Source organism: Mauremys reevesii, linkage group 5, assembly GCF_016161935.1.
Source record: "Mauremys reevesii isolate NIE-2019 linkage group 5, ASM1616193v1, whole genome shotgun sequence".
Classification (NCBI taxonomy): Eukaryota; Metazoa; Chordata; order Testudines; family Geoemydidae; genus Mauremys; species Mauremys reevesii.
This window is the reverse complement of record NC_052627.1, coordinates 56,211,590-56,235,858: the sequence shown is the minus strand read 5'-3', so window position 1 is coordinate 56,235,858 and position 24,269 is coordinate 56,211,590. Positions and strand designations below refer to the sequence as shown.

Here is a 24,269-nt window from a genome sequence, read left to right as displayed (position 1 = left end):
CAGTGCTTAGTGTGCCTTGATGTCTTCTTTCCTCCTGTGCAAGGGAAGGATACAATTACAGTTTGATCTTCACCTGTGCCAATAGTGTCAGCATAAAGGGCTGTCAACACTGTTCAGGGCTCTCCTTGGTGTGTGGAAGAAAAGTCGTGCCAAGTCACCGCCATCCCATTTTGGCCTCTGTGTCACTGCATATTCTCACTGTCCACAGATTCCCAAAGGAGAACTCTTGCAGGTGCCAATTCCATTGGGCCTGCTAGATGATGGCTGGCTACCAGAGGGATGCAGTCCAAGGACCCAGCCAGGGAGAAATAAACAGGAAGTTTAATTCAGAAATCTTGATTCTCCACTGTTTTGCATGATGCATAATCTACACACCTGTGTGAAGTAAAATATGAACAGATCCAAATTGCTTTTCCTACAATCTGTCTGGCCAGGCCCTTGCAATTGTATCTTCTAAAGGCCAACTTTGCTGCTATCACCTATACTAGTCATCTGAACACTGCCAGAAGCATTTGAGCAGCCGTCCACACTGGATAGGGAAGGGGGCTGCCAGAAGGGCATTCCTTTGGAGAGGCATGCAGTTCTGGAATACAGGCCTGCATATCTTAAACACATTTAACATGCGCAATTTCAGCTTTATGCGGTTGGCAAAAACAAAGAAAAAATAATTTTAATACTGTACCTGTAGTGCTGGCGATTCCGCCCACCATTAAACTCAATGTAATGTTGACTATATGTGGTTTTCACTTTACACGCGAACCGCAGATGACTCGCCTGTACGCTCCTCTGCCAAACAATCTGAATTGGTTAACACTTAGGACAGATTACAAATCCCATCAATTTTCTCAGGCCATTGGGCAGAGAAAGATGAGGTTTAGAACTGTGGGGAGTGAATCTTTGATCTTTAGCACTCCAGTTATTTCATCTTGGCTACATAACGGGAGGAGGCTAAAGGATCTGTGAATGTATTCTTTTTTGAATATGGTTTTAATGTCAAAAGGCTCCTGGGAGATGCTTATGGATAAAATGAAAGTACATAAGCAGGTTGGTATTCTGAATTGAGTTAGTAAACAGGTGACATCTTATTGCCAAAATTCCTTTTTCCACTGCAAGCACCAAGACACTGAAAATGCTGAACAAGTGATTGGATTAGTTGCATTTATTTGAAAGAGGGAGGTATTCTCCCCCCCACCCTACCTCCAAGACTCCTTAACTAGATTACAGAAATAAAATAGACAATGAACACATTTAAATAAAATCTTTATTTGCTTATTTACAATGAAGGCAATGAATCGGCATATTGTAAGTGATTTGCTCTCTTTTCTAACAACTTCAAATACATTAAGTACATACTCCACTTCGGCTATAAAATATGCAGCCTAGTGAATAAGGCAAAATATTTACATAACACTAGTACTGCAAAAAGCACTTAAGATGAATTCACTGTAAGAGTAAGAAGTTACAATTAAAAATTTGTTCTGTAAAGGGTATCAATGCTGGAAAAAAGTTAGTTACGAGTACTTTTTGGTGGAATGTTGCAGATACCACTTTAAAAAGCATCTACGCTGCTCCAGTTTTATTTCTCTATATAAATGTCAAATTGCAAGCATGCAATGCAAATGCAAGTTTGATGTTGGGATAGAAAAAATAGCCCCTTGGTTTCGTCAGATTTGCAAAAAAAATCCTTAGAACTCTGATATAAATGCCATTATTCTTTATCTGAAGTCTGTAACGTTAGTATCTTCCGTATTACACTACCTACTAGATTCCATTTTAATGAATATCTTACTTTCCCTCCCCATGAGAGGGCAAGTTTGCTACTGATTTTGAACCTAGGCTATAGCAGAGGGATAAGATGACAGTATACCGACAAACAAACAAAATCTATACATAGACAACTAGACTCATTTTGTTGGGAAATACACCTCTCTCTTAAAAATCTTAAACATGTCAAAGTAGGGTAAGTACAGAAGTCAGTTTCTCCTTAAACTTATGAAATGCTTTTCCTGTCTGACACTTCGCAAACAGTAATTATTCTTACCAGTATGCATGTGAACTAGCTGTTATTCCCATTTTAAAGACAGAGAAAATGGTGGCAAAATGTAAATTACTTGCCTAGATTTGTGATTAAAATACATTTCTGGCTCACAGTCCTGTGCTCAGACCATACCTCTCTAGGAGGCAGCCCAGCCACTCAGGGCTGCCATGCCAAGGATGGCAATTTGGCGTTCTGGGCTCAATCTCTTACGACTTAGGCCTGTACGGAGAACTTAGTTTTTAAAAGGATGCTTTGGCTGATGCCCAGAGACATTGGTGCTCTGTAATGGAAGAGAAGGTATCTTAATTAAGCAGTTTCAATTGTGTGTTTGTATATAGGGAAAGGTGAAGAAGTCAGTACTCCAGCCACACACTACCCTCAAATTTACTGGGTCACCACCTCACTGGAGAGGTAAGTTCAACATAAGAAGTCTCCACAGTTCAGTTGCTTAAATTACATTCCTGAAATCAAGTCTCCCAGTTAGCAGCTCTACCTATATCCTACACATTTGAAAAGCAATAGAGTATTTGTTTACAGATATATCTTCTGTGTTAACAGAGACCAGTGTAATTTCAGTGTAACACTTCCCTTTTTATCCTAGGTACTATATAGCTTTCTAAATACTTTATCTCTATTAAGAAACGGATTCTTAAAATCTGTGCTGGAAATTTAAACTATGTACATGGATACACTATATATTCAAATCCATTATAGAATTTAAACAAATTCAGTATTCAGAACTGAGACTCCAACCACTTACTTTGTTCCTGTTTGTGAGAAATGCTGCATTTGTCCAGCTATTAACAACCCCTTCAAGAGCAATGGAATACGTCATCATGAAACAATATGGTAGGAAAGCACAGAACAGATTCTTTAGCACACTCAGCTGGAGATGGGTTTAACTTTTATCCAAAGGCTTCTCAGACGTACTATGCCCTGGAACAAGGTAATCCTCATTCTCTTCTGCAACAATAGTGTTATAAATGCCATCAGATATTGTAGTAGTTGTAGGTGTAGTCAGAGGTGTCACAGTGTGTCCAAACCCCTGGTAGTGGCCACTCATAGGTGAAGATGGCATAGAAGCAGCATCAGAAATTGGGTCTTGAGTAGATGAAGACAGTAAGCTTGTATGTTCGTTCTGTTCATGATCCTCAGCAAAAAATATTTTCCTTGGTTGGCCCAAAACTGTCCTTCCTAAAGTTGTGCCAAATTAAAAAGTATTATTATTTTTATGGCTCAAACGGCATGCTAGTGCTTTGTAGATATTTAGTACAAAATAGTAAGCGTGCTACATGAAACTGGTCTTTGTCTTAATATATATCAGACATTGAAGATGGGAGGCTTAAGCCATAGCAGAAAAAACAAGAAATAGTGGAAAAAACAATCACTTCAGTGAATCAGAATGAAAACATGCCACTAAATATTCATATCTTCATCTCCCACACCCTCAAAACATTTATCCCAAAACAAAGTAATAAAAACACACAAACCCGACCCCATCAGAATTTTTATCCTAACAAGGGAGAGGTGCCAAAAACTCTATTAAAGCCTTCAATTGCTATCAAATTTATGCGGAAAGTGCTCAGATATTGCAGTGATAAGATAAATATTTTATAAAATTGATGCATCAGCCCAGTACTTACCAACATTTCGAACCTGTTCAGATATATCTGCCCTAATATCAGAAATATCCCACATTGCAAGAAAGGAATCAAAGCATGATCCTTCTTCAGCTTCTTGGACATAAGGTTTATAGGAAAAACTGTAGTGATGAGCAATAGCAGCAAAGAACATCTCCACACAGATGATAAAATCCTGCAACAAGGGGAGACACACTTATTCATATCTAGTCCTGCAAGAACATCACCATGACAAAATATGCATTCCTAGATCTCTATTTCCAGTGCAAGACTGGCAGGAACTCCCTCAGCTCTGAAAAACTGATGCTTTGGGCACTGATAGCTGCTCCTTGTGCACCAGCAGCATTTCAAGAGCCCATGTGAGTCTGGCAGATTGCTTTGACAACCAGGCTTACTACAGCCTGTTCCAATTTGGCACTTTGTGGCATCCAAGCCCATATCCTGACTTGCTGGAAGACTACACTCAGTAATGAATATCTTTTGATCAAGTATTCAAAAATGTATATATTTTATTAGCAAAAAAAATCTCAGTTGGGACTATTTAAAATATATTTCTATAATACATGACATGTGACAAGGTGCTGAGCGTAACGTTCTTCAGCACTCATTCAGGATGACTTGCATTGCTTACTCCTAATTAAGGCTATGATTTAGTCACAGAATCCGTGACTTCCAGTGACCGCCGTGACTTTAGCTTGTGGTGGCTGGAAGCTGCAGGGTCTCCCACCGCTCGCGGAGTCAGGAATCTGCAGGGTACCCCCCGGAACCCCAGCCTCCAGGGGTGGCGAAGGAGTACCCCGAAGCCCCCAGCTGCTGCAGGCGGTTCCTAGCCCCTACACGCAGCTCCTAGTCCTTGAACAGCTGCCTGTTTCAGGTGGTATGGGGATCCACATATCCCTATTTTGTGAAGGATATTTTTAGTAAAAGTCACAGACAGGTCATGGCTTCTGTGAATTTTTCTTTTTTGCTCATGACCTAAGTTCCTTGTAAGCTGCACGGCTGCACCACAGCCTATTTAGTGCCATGCAGGCGCTCAGGGAACCCGCCCAAGGACCTGCCGCAGCCGTGGGAAAGGCGGCCCCAACCTAGTCCAGCCCTGAAACCTGCCGGGGCGCCCCTTCCCAAATCCAGCCATGGCCTGGAGCGCTTATCCTGCGGACCCAGCCCCCGAGCTGCTGCAGCAAGGAGAGGCATCTCTCCCCCCCAAGCCTAGGTGCTGCTGCGGGGGGAGAGAGCTGGGGGGAATCCTCTCTCCCTCCTGTAGCCCCGGACAAACTCCTCATCCCCAGCCCCACCCCAGAGCCTACACCCCAACCCTCTGGCCCAGCCCTGAGCCCCTCATCCCTGGTCTCACCCCAGAGCCTGCACCCCCAGCTGGAGCCCTCACACCCCTGTACCCCAGCCCTGAGCTCCCTCCCATACTCCAAATTCCTCGGCCCCACCCCCACCACATGAATTTTGTTATGTGCACCGATATGGAGTGACACATCACATCCATATTGGTGCACATAACAAAATTCATTCTGCACGTGGGTGGGAAAAATTAGAGGGAACACTGCCCGTGACTTGTCTGTGACTTTTACTAAAAATATCCGTGACAAAATCTTAGCCTTACTCAAAAATTATCTGATATGCAGCAGAAATCTGGTCTCTCTCATTGGAAACATGAGTTTCTATGAACACACAATCCTGTTTATAACTTTCATTTGGAAATACTCTCTTTACCCCTCTACCAGTTCCCTGTAAACAACAGCTGTGTGTACTTACCTGTAGGCCTGTGGCCACAGCTTCCACACTTTGCCATTCCCAAGTGCGTTTTTCGGAAATAACACCAATTTTCACCAGCAGTGCAATAAGTACAGCTTGCCTATAAAGATTATTTATATTATAGTAGCACCTAAAGGACCCATTATACTAGACAGTGTAAAAACACATTTCAAAATAGTCCCTGTCCTAAGCAGCTTACAATCTAAACAGATGAGACAAAGAACAGAGGAAATAGGCACAAAGTAGTACATTTTCACATGGGATCACACAAAAGAACAGTGGAAGAGTCTGGACAAAAACCCCAAGCTTCCCAGAGTCCCAGGGTCAGTGCCTCTACACTAGAACACTGCCTCTCATAACAGAAATAGAGCAAGTTATTTGTTAACCTTATGTGACCAAGCACTCAGACTTATCTGCTGACTAGTATACAGACTTGTGTGTAAGGCTTTGAATACAAAATTCTAGTATTGTACGTGAATAAAAAGTAACAAATCCTAGTCTCCCACGATACAAAGTTTGCCTAGATACTTTATATTTCTTTTAAATAAGCTTGCTAGTTAAGTCTTTACACTAATTTAAAAGATAACTGAATTCCAACAATGGTAGATTTTTGTGCTTTAAACATAAGAACGATCATACTGGGTCAGACCAATGGTTCATCTAGCCCAGTATCTGGTCTTCCAACACTGGTCAGTGCCAGTTGCTTTGAAGGGAATGAACAGAACGGGGGAGTTGAATGATGCATCCCCTGTTGTCCAGTCCTAGTTTCTGGCAATCAGAGGTTTAGGGGCACCTAGAGCACCTGACCGTCTTGGCTGACGTCAATGACCTGAACATTTTCAGTTCTACTGCAATAAACTCTGGAACAAGCAATACTGATTAAACATTTACTTACCAGAAGGAAACAAAAACTACCATCTTCACACAAAGAAACTTGCCAACAGGCTGGATTGGGTTCAGCTCTTCACGCAGTACTTTATAAAAAAGCACAAGGCAATACATCGCAAACTAGAGGAAAAGAAAAATTCTTACCTTTTTACAGTTTTTAAATCATTATGTTTATTTTGCGAGCAGTTATTTTAAAGCAACTGTTTTATTATATAAAATATATTACTGTACAATGCAAGAATAAAGCTAAATAGATTAGAGTTTTTCTTTTGGATATTTAAGAACTTCTACTTTGCTTATCATTTTAAAGACTACACTTTTTAAAATTCGTTTAAGAAATGTGTCACGTTGACAGTCCTAAAGAGTAAAGTCTTCCATCCACAGAATAAGATAAAGCACTGGAAGCCGCCATGCAAACCTCACTGTGTTTCATCACCAGTACAAATCTAACATGGATAGACCATCTCTACTGATATGTGGATAAAATGCCACACCCATTCAGATGTTAGACTCTGCCGAGCGCCAACAAGGCTGTCAGTGCCAAATGTGTCATTTTTTTATGATGTTCACCAAAAACTGGAATGAGTTCAAATTATTTAACTTAAACTGTAAGGAGAAAACAGTTGCACATGACTTGCAGTGACTACAGACAGACTGGACTTCAATCAGTGATCTAGAGGTGAGAGGCTATATATTACCTTACTAAAACACTAAGCCTTTTAGTTCTCTCTTCACCTAACCACAAAGGCAAATTTTGTATATTTTCTACAGAAGTGTCTAATAATGAAGAAATCAAATACCAGAGAATGACATTTTTTTCCTTCTATTATGCATGTAGAGGAGATTTAGTAGATACGGTTTTGAGAAGATTTTAATAATTACTATTAGTATCTTGAAACAAAACAAGTTTCAGGTGATACTGACAATATTTTAAAATCGTAATTTGAACAAAACACCAAAAAGAGGCATTCTTGGTACTCACCAGTTGTGACATATTGTTAAGGATAACCAAGTAAGTCCAAGCATTTTTGAAGCTAAAGTTTCCTTCATCATATACACCAACCAACTCACAGATTCTGGAAGAAAGTTTGGTATTAACCATTGTACAAGAGAGCCTCTTTTCTAAAAGTGCCGCTAAACTGGTATCCCATTGATCAGCTGTCAGAATGTAAAACCTACGCTCACTAATACCAGTGCTGAGAGCCTGTACAAGAATGGAAGAAATTACAACTTCCAAAAATTTACATAACAGCAAAAAGTTTATGGTAGTACTTCTACAATGGAAAAGGAACTGTGCCTTCAGATCTGGGGGAAAAAACCCACTCATTCAAGTGAGCAACAGGAGTTTAAGCCAGCAATTTTTTTTTTGCAGAATTTGTTTCCATTTAAAGAAATTAAACTTCTAGCCATTATGGTTGTGAAGGTAACCTTTCAAATATGAACCAACTTTAAACTGAAGAATAGTTTGACGCTGCTCATATTTTTGGCAAGCATAAGAAGAGCTATATTGGTAAAACAATTATTGAAAAGACTGAGGCTTCCCAAGCTCCCTTACAAGATCCAAGGATAACAGCTAAAAGAAAATCTCAACATTCTCCTTTTTCCTAGCAGCAGCAAATTGGTGGAGCTAGGCTTTTCACCTGGCCACTGTCTCAACTATACATTTCCTCAGGTCTACAGCAAATTCTTTTGAGCCCTATTACAGGAGGCTTGAACTGAAATACATGTTTACTGCCTGCAATGGATTCAACAGTATAGAAAGAGTTCCCATTTGTTACCATGTGAAACTGACATTGACACATTTTAACTGTCCACATACATACATACAGTAACTCCTCACTTAACATTGTAGTTATGTTCCTGAAAAATGCGACTTTATGCGAAACGATGTTAAGTGAATCCAATTTTCCCATAAGAATAATGTAAAGGGGGGGGGGGGGTAGGTTCCAGGGAAATGTTTTTCGCCAGACAAAAGACATATACATATAGAGTATAAGTTTTAAACAGTTTAATATTGTACACAGCAATGAATGATTGTGAAGCTTGGTGGTGGAGTAAGAGGGTGGAATATTTCCCAGGGAATGCCTTGCTGCTAAATGATGAACTAGCACTCGGCTGAGCTCTCAAGGGTTAATATGCTGCTGTTAATGTAGCCTCACACTCTACAAGGCAGCATGGACTGAGGCAGGAGGGAGGAAACAACAGATGCAGGGCAGTAGCTGCAAACCCTTCCCTGCAAAAACTTAACATGCTGATGAGCCCATCCTATCCGGCTGAAGCACACCACTCTCTCCTCCTGACAGCACATGCACAGCTGCAGACTTTCCAAAGTGCTGGGGAGTTCATGCATGAGTCAGAGAGAGATGTGCATTGCCCCTTTAAGTACGCTGATGCCACTTCACGCACATTGCCCTTTTAAGCAGGTCAGCCAGTTCAGACAGGAAGCAAGTTTCCAGCTAGCTCCCTCCTTTCTGTCCCTGTGCCCTGTCCCCATCCTCTGCTTTGTGGAGAGGGGATATGGTACAGAGCAGGGAGGCAGGAGCAGGGGGACATCCTGATATCAGCAATCTTCTCCCCCCAGCAAGTAGGAAGCTCTCGGGAGCAGCTTCAAGGCAGAGGGCAGGGCCGGAGCAGCACAGCAGTGCAATACGGGGAGGGCCACCTAAACTGCTGGGCAGCTGCCAAACCACATACCTTACAGGGAATTTAGGGGAGCTGATGTGGGGGTGTGTGCCAGCCCCCCTGCTTCTAATCTCCACAAGGAGGGGCTGCTCTTCCAGAGAATCCTGCAAGCAGTGGACAAAGCAGGCAGCTGCCTAAGGACGTTATAAGGGAGCATTGTGCAACTTTAAAAAAATCTTGTTCCCTAAAAGATCAGCAACGAAACAACATTAACCGGGACAACATTAAGAGAGGAGTTACTGTACAGCTGGTTTAAATAATGCTACAATTCACAAAGGACACAAATATTTGGAAATTACGCAACACTAATAGCAATTACAGTAACTTCAAAGTTAACTCAGTTTTTACAGGTGACATCATTCTTTTATCACTAAGTTTAGGATTTTAAATTATTTCAGATTTCCAGGAGGGGACACAGTCAAATTGCTTGCATGCATAGTCGTTGAAGGTGGGTTAAACTAACATGTAATCTGATTGAGAAATACTCATTTGTCAAAAAAGAAAGAGGAAGCCTGCTCATCCTCTAAGACTTTTCAATTTAGCATTTTTATAGGGGATTTTATATTTTTCTTTTCTGCATCAGAAGTTAAATACTCATTATCTCAGCTCAGGAAATGGTGAGCAGGGGGTCACAAAAAAGTCACAGGTTGATATAGTTAAGTCAGTTTCAGCTCCACTTACAACAGAGCAAAACAAAAAAGTTATGCTTTTAGAGTCCATCAGTTCAAATATAAAAACCAACTATGTAAAGAGTCTTTTCCAGTGTAGCTCAAAGATTATATCCGAAAGACAACAAATTCTTTATGAGCATACTTACAGAGCAATAATGGTGGTAAGTGGTCTGACAACAGTGTACTGCAGCACGCCTAGTTTACATCTAAATAATAAAACTCTGCAAACAAACACAGAATTCATCACTTAAGAAACGTAAGAAAAATCAACTCATGAAAAATTCCTGTCCTTAGTGTTTTCACTAAATTAAAACTTTACTTCAAGCTAATCTACTTCCAGAATGTTTCAGTAATTAGCTCAAATATCATACAACCATTATGCAACAATTCATAGAACCATGGAAATGTAGGGCTGGAACGGGCGTCGAGAAATCATCCAGTCCAGCCCCCTGCACGCTGACAGGCCCAAGTAAACCATCCCTGACAGGTGTTTGTCCAACCTGTTTTTAAAAAACTTCCAATAATGGGGATTCCACAAGATTCCTTGGAAGCCTACACCAGAGCTTAACTAGTTTTTCCTAATATCTAACCTATATTTCTCTTCCTCCACACTAATCCCATCACTTCTTGTCAGACCTTCAATGGACATTGAGTACAATTGATCATTATCTTCTTTATAACAGCCCTTAACATATTTCAAAATTTATCAGGCACCTCTCCCTGCCCCCAGTCTTCTTTTCTCAAAACTAACCATATTCAGCTTTTTAACCCTCTCCTTATAGGTCAGGTTTTCTAAACCTTTTATCATTTTGTTGCTCTCCTCTGGACTCAATTTGTCCACATCTTTCCTGAAGCATGATGCTCAGATCTCGACAGAGTACTTCAGCTGAGCCCTCACTAGTGCCCAGTTGAGTGGGACAATTACCTCCCATACCTTTTAAACAGCACTCCTCTCAATACACCCCAGAATAATATTAGTCTTTTTCAATGATTTGTTAATCATTCAGTTTGTGATCCACTATAACCCATATATCCTTTTGAGCAGTACTAGCCCATAGCCAATTATTTTCTCTTTTGTAGTTGTGCATTTGAATTTTTCCTTCTGAAGTGAAGTACTTTGCACTTATCTTTACTGAATTTCATCTTGTTGATTTCAGACCAATTTTCCAATTTGTCAAAGTCATTTTGAATTCTAGTCCTCCAAAGGGCTTGGTGTCATCTACAAATTTTATAAACTTACTCTCTAGTCCACTATCCCATCATTAATGAAAATATTGACTAGTACCAGACCCAGGACTGACCCCTGTGGAATCCCACTAAATGCCTGCCCCCAGTTTGACGGCAAACCATTGATAGCTACTCTTTAAGTATGGTCTTTGAATCAGCTGTACACTCACCTTAAAAGTAATTTCATCAAGACCACATTCCATAGTTTGCTTATGAGAATATCATGTGGGACTGCATTAAAAGCATTACTAAAAATGAAGATATATTACATCTACTACTTTCCCCCCATCCACTAGGCCAGTAATCCTCTTAAAGAAGGAAATTAGGTTGCTTTGGCATGATTTGTTCTTGACAAATCCATGCTGGCTACTTGTTATAACACTATTATCTTCTAAGTGCCTACAAAGTGATTAATAATTTGTTCCAGTATCTTTCCAGATATCGTAGTTAGACTGACTCATCTATGATTCCATAGATGAAGATACGTACTATGTTTTCCTTTCTCTAGTCTTTTGGGACCTCACTCATCCTCAAGTAACTCTCGAAGATAATTGCTACAGGTTCTGAGATCGCTTCAGCTATTTCCTTAAAATACCATCAGATGAATGTCATCAGGCCCAGCCGACTTGAATACATTCTAACTTATCTAAATATTCTTTAACCTGTTCTTTCTCTATTTTGACTCATATTCCTTCCCCTTTGTCATTAAAATTAATTGTGTTGAGTGGTCACCAATTAACCTTTTTAATGAAGACTGAAGCAAGAGGCATTAAAGACCTTAGCTGTCTTCATGCCATCAGTTATTAGCTCTCCATCCCTGCTAAGCACAGGACGAACACTTTCCTTTGTGTTTCTCTTACTCCTAATGAATTTAAAGAACTTCTTTTATTGCCTTTTATGTCCCTTGCTTTTTGTGTTTTAGCCTGATTTTGTTCTGACATGCTTGTGCTATACTTTTGTACTCCTCCTTAGCAATCTGTCCAGGTTTCCATTTCTTTTAGGATTCCTTTTTGATTTTTCAGATCCTAATGGAGCCATATTGGCCTCTTACTAGTATTCCTACCTTTCCTTCACATTGGGATAGTTTGCAATTTTGCCTTTAATACACTTCTACCTCGATATAACGCTGTCCTCGGGAGCCAAAAAAAAAAATCTTACTGTGTTATAGGTGAAACCGCGTTATATCGAACTTGCTTTGATCCAGAGTGTGCAGCCCCCCCCCCCTCCGGGGCACTGCTTTACCGCGTTATATCCAAATTTGTGTTATATCAGGTCGTGTTATATCGGGGTAGAGGTGTACTGTCTCCTTTTGGAACTGCCAAGTCTGCTGAACAACTTTTCGCTTAGATTTTTTCCCCAAGGGATCTTATCTCTGAGTTTGTTAAAGTCTGCTTTTTTAAGTCCATTATCTTTATTCTGCAGCTCTCACACCTTCATTTTCATGAGCACTTTCATCCAAATTGTGTCCCACCTTCAGATTTGCTACCATTTCTTCCCTATTGTGTCAGAATCAAGTCTAAAATGGCTGTCCCCCTAGTTACCTCCACCACTTTCTGGAACAAAAAATTGTCCCCAATACATTCCAAGAACTTATTAGAAATTTTGCATTTTGCCCTATTATATTTTCAATGGATGTCTGGGTAGTTAGAGTCCCCCATTACTATCGGGGCCTAATGTTTTGGATATTTCTGTTATTTGTTCTAGAAATGCCTCATCCACCTCCTCTTCCTGATTTGGTGATCTATAGTAGACCTGTACCATGATGTCATCCTATTTTTTAACCCCTTTTATCTTTACCCAGAGACACTCAACTGGTCTACCTCCCACCTCCCTCTGGATCTCAGAACAAATGTACATATCTGTAACCTCCAAGGAGATTACCTAGATTCCTGGGGCTCTGTCTGCTGGCAGCTCAGAGGCACATTGTCCCTGGTAGGGAGGGGGAGCCAAGGCAGACTCAGAGTCTGCCTGGCAACCAATAGGTAGCTCAGGAAAGGGAAGAAGCCATTTTTGAGTCAGCCGGGAGCCAGCCAGGGCAAGGGCAGGACTGGCTGTGTGGGGAGCTGGTGAGTCCCAGACCTGCATGCAGGGTTCCCCCTGACAGCTGGCTTCTAGGAACCTGATAGCAAGATCCCTAAGCTGGGTTTTTCCTTCTCCATTGATGATTCCCAGTTTGTAGAGTTTTGCAGGAAATTTCCCCAGCCAGGTGATAAGACCAGTCACCACATGGTCAGCTCTGCTCTGTCTGCTAGTCCAGGGCTGCTGCGTGCTGTGTGTGTGTCTCGATGCTGGGCTAGGAGACTACAGTTTGGATTTTAGTACAGTTGTGTAATCTGCACCTTGAGCCCTGCACCCCTTTGTGATGAGGGGAAATCCTGGGATGGAAGCAGCCTGATTCCTGCCTGAAGAGGATCCCTGCCAGCAGAGATCAGCCCCTCTGCAGTAACTGAGGAGTTCAGAGTCATCTCTGAACCTGAGGATCATTCATGGAGTTTGAGAGTGCACTATCTTTTAGTCAGTCAGTCAGTCAGTCAGGGAATTTGTTTGGGGGACCCCCTACTTCCTGAACTGTGTCTTCAAGCCAGGGAGTAAGGGTTTGGGGATTTTATAACTAGCTGCATATTAAACCTGTGGAGGGACTTACACCTCCTCGTACCTGAGAGTCCTTTGGGCTGTACTGAACCCAGCCAGCCACACTGCTAAACCACCACAGAGAAGAATTTTGTGGTCATAGATCATCAAGGGGCCCAACAAAGTACATGTACCAATGGGACACTAATCTTATATTTGCTACATCAGGTCACGTGACTGGGGAGTCACGGGTATTATCAGCATGGGCACCGGTGACCCTAAAAATAGTGTTTTACCCTGTTATGTTACATTTGTCTCCTGTTTAATATAATTATTGTGTTGAATATATTGTATGTTGATATTATTTCTTGGAAGTCTCCAACTATCTGGCAAGTAAGTGGGGATTACCCTGTGGTTAGAATTTTCCTCCCAAACTGCCCTGGTGACCCTGCCAGGAAGGAGTGATGGGGGTGCAGGCACCACCAAATAATTTCATAGGAAAAAATAAAGAAGACACACCCTGCTAAGTGGGTGGCAGGATCCAGAAGAACCCAAACCTATCCATCAACACCTGTAAGCAGATTGGCATTAAAGAAGGTAAGCGGGTAGAGATGGGGTGCTACATATCCTTGATGTATAATCCAATACCTCCTCTCATTTTACCCTGCCTGTCTTTTCTGAAAAAGCTATACCTCTCTACACCAATATTCCAGTCATGAGTTTTATCCCACCTAGGGCAGGTCTACACTAAGGGCGGGGGTTGAACTAGGGTACGCAAGTTCAGCTACGTGAATAGCGTAGCTGAACTCGAAGTACCCTAGTTCGAACTACTTACCCGTCCAGACGCCGCGGGATCGAAGTCCGCAGCTCCAAGGTTGACTCCGCCACCGCCGTTTGCAGTGGTGGAGTACCGGAGTCGACCGGAGCGCGCGGGGAGTTCCAACTATCGCGTCTAGATTAGACGCGATAGTTCGAACTCCGAGAAGTCGAACTCACCGCGTCAACCCGGCAGGTAAGTGTAGACTAGCCCCAAGTCTCTGTGATGCCATCATACATTACACAATGGCAGTAGCTCTCAATCTTTCCAGACTACTGTATCCCTTTCAGGAGTCTGATTTGTCTTGTGTACCCCAAGATTCACCTCACTTAAAAACTTGTAACATCAGACATAAAAATACAAAAGTGTCTCAGCACACTATTACTGAAAAATTGCTTACTTTCTCATTTTTACTATATAATTATAAAATAACTCAATTGGAATATAAATACTTTACTTACATTTCATGTACAGTAAACAAATCATTGTCTATGAAATTTTGGTTTGTACTGACTTCTCTAGAGCTTTCTATGTAGCTTGTTGTAAAACTAGGCAAATATCTAGATGTGTTGATGTACCCCCTGGAAGACTTCCGATTCTCCCAAGGGCTACACGTACCCCTGGCTGAGAACCACTGAACTATGGAATATAGACTGGCAGATTGTTTTATTTCACCCTACAGAACATTGACATATAGAAAGACATAGTCAATGCTTCCTTTCCTTCAGCCACAAAAAACCTGACTATTACACAGCACAACAGAGTTCTACTTCAGATGTGTTATAGGATACAGTCACTAACAACGTCAAAACATTTGCTTAGTCATAAAACAAAGTCATTCTGAAAAACTCCTGATATTCCAGCTTATCAAAATATCAAACAGGAGCCAGAGGGCACATTATTCATCAGACGAAGCAACTAGAAACATCAGTTAGTGGGCCAAATCCTGCTCATCTTACTCACATGAGTTGTTGAAGTGAAGTCAGTGGAGCTACACTGCATGAGTAAGTCTACAGGAACAGGATTGGGCCCCTGCGCTAGGGTACTGACTGCTGGAAAATAGTGTGCCCCAAAAAGAGGCAAATTCAAGAGAAGCACCTGTTCTCCATGATGAATGTTGCTTTCATACCTATTTTTGGAAAATAAGGACGTCTCTTTCAGTATCATATAAGTTAATTAGTTATCATCTAATTCTGTAATATTTACAGCTACTTGAAAAGATTTTCCACAGCCAGCTCAGAAGTGGTAAACCAAACCCTCTGTACTGTGCGCACACTGTAAATTGACTTAGCTAGGTAGCATCAACTATAGTACTAAACATGAGCAACAGTATCTTCTGTATCAAAGTACACAGTATTAACCATTCAAGATATTATTAATATAAAGATACTATAATGTACTTACTCTCCCATAGCCCATGATGGACAACAACAAAGGGGAGGTAGATGTCTCTGCTGATCTTTGGCTTCTATGATTAATACCAGATTTGGATACCGGTTGGTTAAATAATTTGAAAGGAATACCATAAAATTGTAGATGACGTATGCTTCATAACATTCTCTACAGGTATCCACATATATTGCAATGTTGGGATATTTCAAAGCTATCCACTATAAGAAAACATGGAGACATTAAAAAGTTGCATTCAAGTAAAACAAATGAATCCAAGTATAGACTGAATACTTTTCATATAAATTACTTTTATGGACAGTATCCCTGGCATACCCAAAGACACTACCATATGTTATGCATTGGTATTGAAGGCTGCAGAAAAGTATATAAGCAACAGTATGTCAAAGTAATTGAAAACTGTGTATTATATGAGGGAGGGAGTTAAAGTTGCACTTTTTCATTCCATAAACTGGCACTATTTGGCTAGACAATACCTTACTGTTGTTGTCTAACACCTCAGTCAGAGCTTAGAATTTCCTGTCCAGTGGACACCTGGTCTGAGAGCCCCACAATATTGATTTATTCTCCCACGGGCTTTGTGAGAAATAGCATTATTGCTATTTTACATATGGGAAACTGAGGCACAGATTAAATAGCTTGCCTAAGGTCACACAGGGGAAGAGTTAGAACATTGAACTGAACCCCAGTCCAGCGATTTAATCACAAAAGCATCCTTCTTTTTCAAAAGAGCTAAAGTAGATTATGAAGTGCAGAGAATTAAGGCCAACCAGTAAGAATCTGAAACAGAACTTGTGACATCCCAACTGCCATTCTTTTTCTCATTGCCCAACAGTAAGCAGTAGCAGACTCATGACATTCCCCCAAACATTTGGAAAGGAGTCCCAACAGTACTAGAGGACTTCAAAGCCATATGTATGCATGCTAGTACAGCCTACCTTCACTGTTTTAGGAAGTGCTATAGACCAGTAGCATTTTTTAGTATATGAACGAAGTTCAGTTTTCAGAGGTTGATAGCTCTGTCAAAAAACAATTTTCCCTAATATATCCAAGCACTTTGCAGTGATGGTTATTTCCATGAAAATTTCAACCCTGTTTAAGGGTTGGAACTCTTCAAATAAGTTGCAAGTTTTTAATGTGAAAAGTATGTTTCAAACAGAGACCCCATAACTCCACAATAAAGACTTTTGTTTAATGTAAATAAGAAATCTTACTTTCAAATAGACTCCAAGACAAAGTTTCAGAAATTGATAAGCAACCAAAGACAGAGGATTAGACTAGAAATTATGCAACTGTATCTTAAAAGGAGCCATACTTATGTACTTATTTGGGGTTTATTCCCAATTTTGCTACCCACTTGGCTGCCAGCCTCTGTGCTTCAGTTAGACCATCCATAACGTGGGTATAAGTTTTAAAATCTGCTAGTCACATTTTGAAAGATACCCACTACCTTTTACACAGCTGAGACATATTTGTAGCAGATAAGTCATGTAACAACATGAGCTATAACAACAGTATTGGTTTAAATAACTAACAACTTCCATTAGCTTCTGCATTCCTGCTCTTTGCAGATATAAGCCATCTGAAATATTCATGTTTGGGCTGAAGTTTTCTAAACTTGGTCTCTACCCAAAGGCACATTTTTTGTAGACGTTTGAGCAAAATCTTTGCTCAAATTTGTTGTGTACCAAAAACACTGAAGAAACTTGACAAAAACACAATTCTTCAGTGAGGACATCATATTTGTGATTTTTTGCAAGGCAAAAATCGACAGTAATTATCCTCTACCACAGGGGTCGGCAACCTTTCAGCAGTACTGTGCCAAGTCTTCATTTAGTCACTCTGATTTAAGGTTTCGCGTGCCAGTAATACATTTTAATGTTTTAGAAGGTCTCTTTCTATAAATCTATATTATATAACTAAACTATTGTTGTATGTAAAGTAAATAAGGTTTTTAAAATGTTTAAGAAGCTTCATTTAAAATTAAATTAAAATGCAGAGCCCCCCGGACCAGTGGCCAGGACCCGGGCAGTGTGAGTGCCACTGAAAATCAGCTCGTGTGCCGCCTTCGGCACCCGTGCCATAGGTTGCCTACCCCTGCTCTACCACCTCCTTCTCATGCTATTTCTCTTCACAGAATGTCTCTGCTAGCCTCTATCGCTGTTCCCTCCTCCTTGGCCAGCTAGCTCCTCTGCTTGGTCACTCCACATTCCTCTCTTGAACAGAGATTAAGAAATGGAAGAATTAAGTCCTTTGACTGTAACACAATGTACTACCAAGACAGATCTAGAATAGCTAATGTGATCCTGTAGTATCTGAAAGGGATTTGGAATGTTGCTTGGCTCTGCTAACAGAAACGGTGTATTGTGCAATATACTTATGGGGAACCAAAGGAGTGCATTCATGAAGATAGCCTCTGCTAACAGAGACTGACACGTGGGGCTTCACTGTGTCCAATACCATGGTCGGATGGCTTAGGATCCTTTGGTACTGATGGTTTTGTTTTCACTCCTGGAATGGAGAACAGTACTTTCAGTGGGATCTTAGGCTGCTCTTTTTATTCTCCAAGGGGAAAGGAGCCAATGAAAGCCTTATAGTATTCACAGATTCTGAGAACCTGGAACCACGTTAGGCTACTAGAGCCTCCTAGACCAGCAAGATTTGGGGACTGATTTCGCACTCCTTATGAGCTCTTGGAGTGAAGGTGCTGTAGATTGCATGCTGCAAAAGATACTATTTTTCCTCCAAGCATGCCAGACACCTCATATGGGTGTCCAGATTGGGGAATACAACAGGACAAGAAGCACCCCTCTTGAATAAGGCCTTCTCTCTCCTTTGGATCTGTGAACTCATATCAAGGTTCAGGAACAAATAAAGCTTAAAAGAAATATCTTTATAAATAAAAAACAAAAATAATATAAAAAATTATGAATCCTGACTTATTAATAAATAGAACTAAGGCACAGAATCTCTGACGAAGCTAGAGAGGTTCCTGGTCCGTCTGGTACTGCAGTTGAAAGGAATCGAGGAGGACAGAGCTCCACTCCCCTTTTACAATCTTGCCCTCAGAAAGTTCAGGAACAATGAGGGGAAGGCTAGGAAGATGCATGAGAGTGCTCCAGCAGTCACTGCTAGGTTCCACCAGCAGGGCTGCATTGCTGGCACACCAATGTGCAGAGGCCATTTGAAGAACTATCAGGTTTATAGCAATGATTTCACATTAGCATTGTTTCTGTGAAGTGTTACACTGGTTTCCATTTCCCCCAGAGCAAGCAAAATACAATAGTTCAGTGAATTCCAAACTAGAAACTGGAAAGAATACACTTACGCTGTCTAAACTGTAAATCGGCACCATCCACAGAATCCTGTATTGATGACAAAAGAACATCTGAGATTATTGCAAGTATTTTAATCACCAGGAATGAAATTTAATATTAGCAGCAAAGAATATGTAAAGTGTTACCTTATTATTGGTTTCTGTAATTCAGGTTGAGTATAATGAACTAAGTGTTGCAATATATCCCAGAGAGAAACTGGTATAGTCATCAGTAGAAAAATTCCAGCAATAAACCATGCCTTGGTATGAATCCCAACCTTAGAAGGGAGGGAAGGAAGAACAGCACAAATACAAAAAATGTAATGTTAATTTACTGTACCTGTATCACTACCATTTTAATCAGTTTTTGAAGTATGGGTTTTTAAAATGGGAGTAGCCTCTTAAATGATACAATAGGATTATGCACTGATCATATAAAATAAAGCATAAGAGCAGGAATTCAGCAAACATCCGTGAGAGTGAAACTCCTGTGTTTAAGTGTTTAAAAGTGTTGAGCATCAGGAAATAAGAATTACCAAAATAAAATCAAAGCATCAATATTGATACATGGGAGAAACAAAACCAAAGATAGAAATATTGATTATTGTTCAGTTATGAGACTAATTCAGGGAGTGATCCCACATTAAGTTCCCTTTGGTGGTTCTTCTCATACAGTAGGGGATGCCAACCAACGAAAAGAAACGTAACTTTATAATAAATTAAAGTTGTTAATAAAATTAATAATGGAAGGAAATTAAAATGAATATGGGAAATATGATTGCAACTAATAGAGAAAGTAGATGCATTACACAATGTAAAAGGTAAATTAATGATACGATATGTTGATTATATACAAATATTAAAAATAAATTCTAAAACTATCAAAAATAAAAATTAGCATAAAAATTAATTAAAATCAGAGGAAATAATACCACAAAGCAAGTGTATGTTCAACAAGGAACTACAACTAAATAATATTATTCTATTTAATATATGACATAATGTCACTTTAAGGAATCAGTTAAAAGGGCACAGTACTCAACTGAGGTAGACAACACTCCAAATCTTTAATGTAATTTGACAGCCATAATGAATGAGTCTAGTATAAGAACATAAGAATGGCCATACTGGGTCAGACCAAAGGTCCATCCAGCCCAGTATCCTGTCTACCGACAGTGACCAATGCCAGGTGTCCCAGAGGGAGCAAACCTAACAGGTAATGATCAAGTGATCTCTCTCCTGCCATCCATCTCCACCCTCTGACAAACAGAGGCTAGGGACACCATTCCTTACCCATCCTGGCTAATAGCCATTAATGGACTTAACTAGATAAATTCATGGAGGTTCTCTTTTAAATCCTGTTATAGTCCTAGCCTTCACAACCTCCTCAGGCAAGGAGTTCCACAGGTTGACTATGCGCTGTGTGAAGAACTTCCTTTTAAACCTGCTGCTCATTAATTTCATTTGGTGGCCCCTAGTTCTTACATTATGGGAACAAGTAAATAACTTTTCGTTATTCACTTTCTCTACTCCACTCATGATTTTATATACCTCTATCATATCCCCCCCCCTTAGTCTCCTCTTTTCCAAGCTGAAAAGTCCTAGCCTCTTTAATCTCTCCTCATATGGGACTCATTCCAAACCCCTAATCATTTTAGTTGCCTTTCTCTGAACCTTTTCTAATGCCAGTATATCTTTTTTGAGATGAGGAGACCACATCTGTATGCTGGATTCAAGATATGGGTGTACCATGGATTTATATATGGGCAATAAGATATTTTCTGTTTTATTCTCTATCCCTTTTTTTAAATGATTCCGAACATTCTGTTTGCTTTTTTGATCGCCTCTGCACACTGCATGGACATCTTCAGAGAACTATCCACGATGACTCCAAGATCTCTTTCCTGATTAATTGAAGCTAAATTAGCCTCTCCTCATATTGTATGTATATTTGGGGTTATTTTTACCAATGTGCATTACTTTACATTTATCCACATTAAATTTAATTTGCCTTTTGTTTCCCAATTAAGTGATTTGTGAGATCTTTTTGAAGTTTTTCACAGTCTGCTTTGGTCTTAACTATCTTGAGCAGTTTAGTATCATATGCAAACTTTGCCACCTCACTATTTACCCCTTTCTCCAGATCATTTATGAATAAGTTGAATAGGATTGGTCCTAGGACTGACCCTTGGGGAACACCACTAGTTACCCCTCTCCATTTTGAAAATTCCTACCCTTTGAGATCGAAGAGAACAACTTCAAATCAGGTGGTCACTGTAAGCACAATGCTAAATTTTTAGTGTACGTCTAATTATTGTTTCAATAATAGCAGCCACAGGATGTATATATATTGAATAGAACAGCCTCAATACCATAAAGGTTGTGCAGGGTTAGTTAGCAGGTGTTGAAGGTTTGAAGTTACTGTCCAATGCAACAGGTATAAAGCTGAGGCTTAAGTCGAGCAAGGTGAGGTGTGTTTAAGAAGCTTGGTGGGATGAGACAATGAAGTCCCAGGGACTATATAGAGAGGAAGATAACATTTCTAAGAGAAGCTTTTACATGTGAACACAAAATGGTCAAATTTAAAATGCAAAAAGGAATATAGAAATGCAACTTGCTCTCAGAGCTTGGGTAAAACAAGGAAATTTTAGTTATAATCTAATAAGGAACACAGTTGTCTGACTAGTGAGAACTCACACTTTAGAATGAATTCTGATAGTTAGGAACACTTATAAACAGGATAAATAGAAAAGAAAGCATTTCATGATCTGGAAAACAAACAAAGTTGAAATAAGGTAGAAATTATGAGAAGTTATTTTCTCTCACTCACACAGCATAAACAGCAGGCAGTGAAAGTAGAGGAAAAAAAACAAGATTACTTGTCTCTTACTCACTTAGGACTGGTCTACACTACAGTTAGGTCAACATAAGGCAGCTTATGTTGACCTAATCATGTCAGTGTCTGTATTACAGCCTTCCTCCCACCAATATAAGCACTGCACTGCACTGCACCAACATAACTCCATCTCCATGAGTGGCATAAGGTTTATGTCGGTGTAGTTAGGACACAGTCTCTATGTAGACTGCCTCCCTTTACACCAACTGTTGGGTCTCTTGTCAATTTCATGGCAGGAGCTGTGAAACTGACAAGGAACCTGGCAGCTAGAGCCCAGCTGAACCCTGCTCTGGGCTGGGAGACAGAATGGACCCCACTCCCAGCTTGGAGTCAGGGGCAAGAAGCCCTTGTGGCTCCCTGCTACCCCTGGCTCCTAGCTGGGAACAAGAAGCCCCAGCGGCTTTGGACCCTGCTCCCAGCTGGGAGCCAGGAGTCAAACAGCCTTGTCAATTTCAAAAAGAGGTAACAGGGTAGAGGGGCCAAGAAGCCAATGCAGCTGGACCCACTCCCCAGGGGTGAGAGGCTCAAGGTGGCTTCCCTCAGCTCCAGCCAATCAGCGTTGGCCTGCAGCGTGGTTGAGCTAGGAGCCGGAAGTGTGGGAGTCAGGCTGCCCCAGAGGCTCCCAGCAGGCTGCCTCCCCTTTGGCTTCAACAGAAATCAGTCTTTATTAAAGTGGATTTCTAGTTTAAATGAAGGGTTATTTTTATTTTTTATATATATGTATATGTGTGTGTGTGTGTGTGTACACACATACCACGTGAGCCTAATGCATACTAAATTAATGTCATAGACAGGTTTCAAACTTGTTTTCTTTTATTTAAAAGTTGACTTTTTAAATATTTATTTGATTAGACTATTAAACTAGTATAAAAAGCTTTGAAACTTGTTCAGCATGTTGCACTGACAGACTCCCTTCCATGCTTGAGTGGCAAATGACATCACTTTTAAAGGGAAACAGGCAACTTAATCACTTATGTCTGAATGTTTAACTCACTATTGTTAAAATAACTAATAATATTGATCCTGAAGGAAAACAGAGAAAAATATTTTCTTCCATTGTTTACTTTGTGCTTTTATCAGCACTTGAATACAGTTAGTTTTCACAGTTTCCATTCAGTCATTTGCTACTGTTTGTGTTATGTTTAGATCCACAAAAATTGGCATAGCCTCAAGAGAAGTATCAGAGGGGTAGCCGTGTTAGTCGGGATCTGTAAAAGCAGCAAAGAGTCCTGTGGCACCTTATAGACTAACAGACGTATTGGAGGCTGAGCTTTCCAATACGTCTGTTAGTCTATAAGGTGCCACGGGACTATTTGCTCCTCAAGAGAAGGTAAAGTAACTTTAATTTTTTTTTTAATTTAGCAGATTTTGAGTCAGCGTCCTTTCAATATGTTGATACTAGCACTAGGCAGAAAAATTTAAGACTTCTGAGAGAGCTGGACTTCATAGTTAATTGAAAGTTCTCAGTGTAAGGCCCATTAACTTTTCTGATGTCACTTTCTTTTTATGACATCACTCAAACTATAACTCTGCAGTCAGGGTTTAGAAATAAGATTTTGTATTTATGAAGGTAACACTAGGTTTAACTACAAAGAGTAAATAAGAGGAAATGAGCCTCAAGATGATTGTTTTGAACATTAGATTCGTCGCTGGATCAAATGCAAGACTCAAATAGGAGAACTGTTGCCAAGGTGCACAGCGTGTGCCCCTGTGGACAGGAAAGCGATAGGATACTATACGCACAGTTTTACTCATGGCAGTTGAAGGTGTGAACGTTACTTTTGTTTTCAGAGCCCAGCGCTCTGTGCTGATGCCAGCCTAGCAAACGGGGAAGCCCATCGCGTGTCTGCAAACCAGGCGAGCCCACGCTAAGGCTGCAGCCTTGTTTGTTTATGTCGTGCCCGGAGCCATGCCGTGCTGCCGCCACTCTCGCCCGGCCAGGCCCCGCAGCGCGCACCCCGGCCCCTCGGGGGCCGCTTACCTCCAGCTTCTGCAGCTCCCACACGCACAAGGGAACCGCCACCAGCAGCCCCACAACGTAGAGAACAACGACCAGCGGCCGGATCCACCTCCGCCAGTTGCCGCAGGTGCACGGCATGGTCCCGACGGAGCGCGCGGCGCCTCCCTGTCTCCACCGCCCACGGCCCCGGCGCGGCGGGCTCAGGTGCTGGGAGCCGGCCTGGAGCGCGCGAGCGGCGGGGACACCACCGGCCGGGACTCGCCGGGCGGCCGGCCCATCTCACCGCCTCCTGCGGGACGCGGCCCGCACCTGCCCCGCCCCCTCCTCACTCGGGGTCTTGGCTCCAAGCAACCCCTAGCACCACTTCCGCCCCGCCGCCTGGCCAC

The 24,269-nt window shown here is 41.1% G+C and overlaps 1 protein-coding gene across 1 annotated transcript; it reads right to left on the bottom strand.

Moving 5' to 3' along the window:
* Positions 1 to 1,247: 1,247 nt before the first annotated feature.
* TMEM184C (transmembrane protein 184C) lies at positions 1,248 to 24,269 on the bottom strand. Its single transcript, XM_039541209.1, has 10 exons — positions 23,905 to 24,269; positions 19,175 to 19,305; positions 19,040 to 19,076; positions 15,706 to 15,911; positions 9,833 to 9,907; positions 7,316 to 7,409; positions 6,341 to 6,453; positions 5,446 to 5,545; positions 3,682 to 3,853; positions 1,248 to 3,232 (listed from the first exon to the last, which is right to left on the bottom strand). The coding sequence occupies exons 1-10, from the start codon at positions 24,019 to 24,021 to the stop codon at positions 2,937 to 2,939; spliced, it is 1,341 nt and encodes a 446-aa protein (XP_039397143.1). The 5' UTR covers positions 24,022 to 24,269; the 3' UTR covers positions 1,248 to 2,936.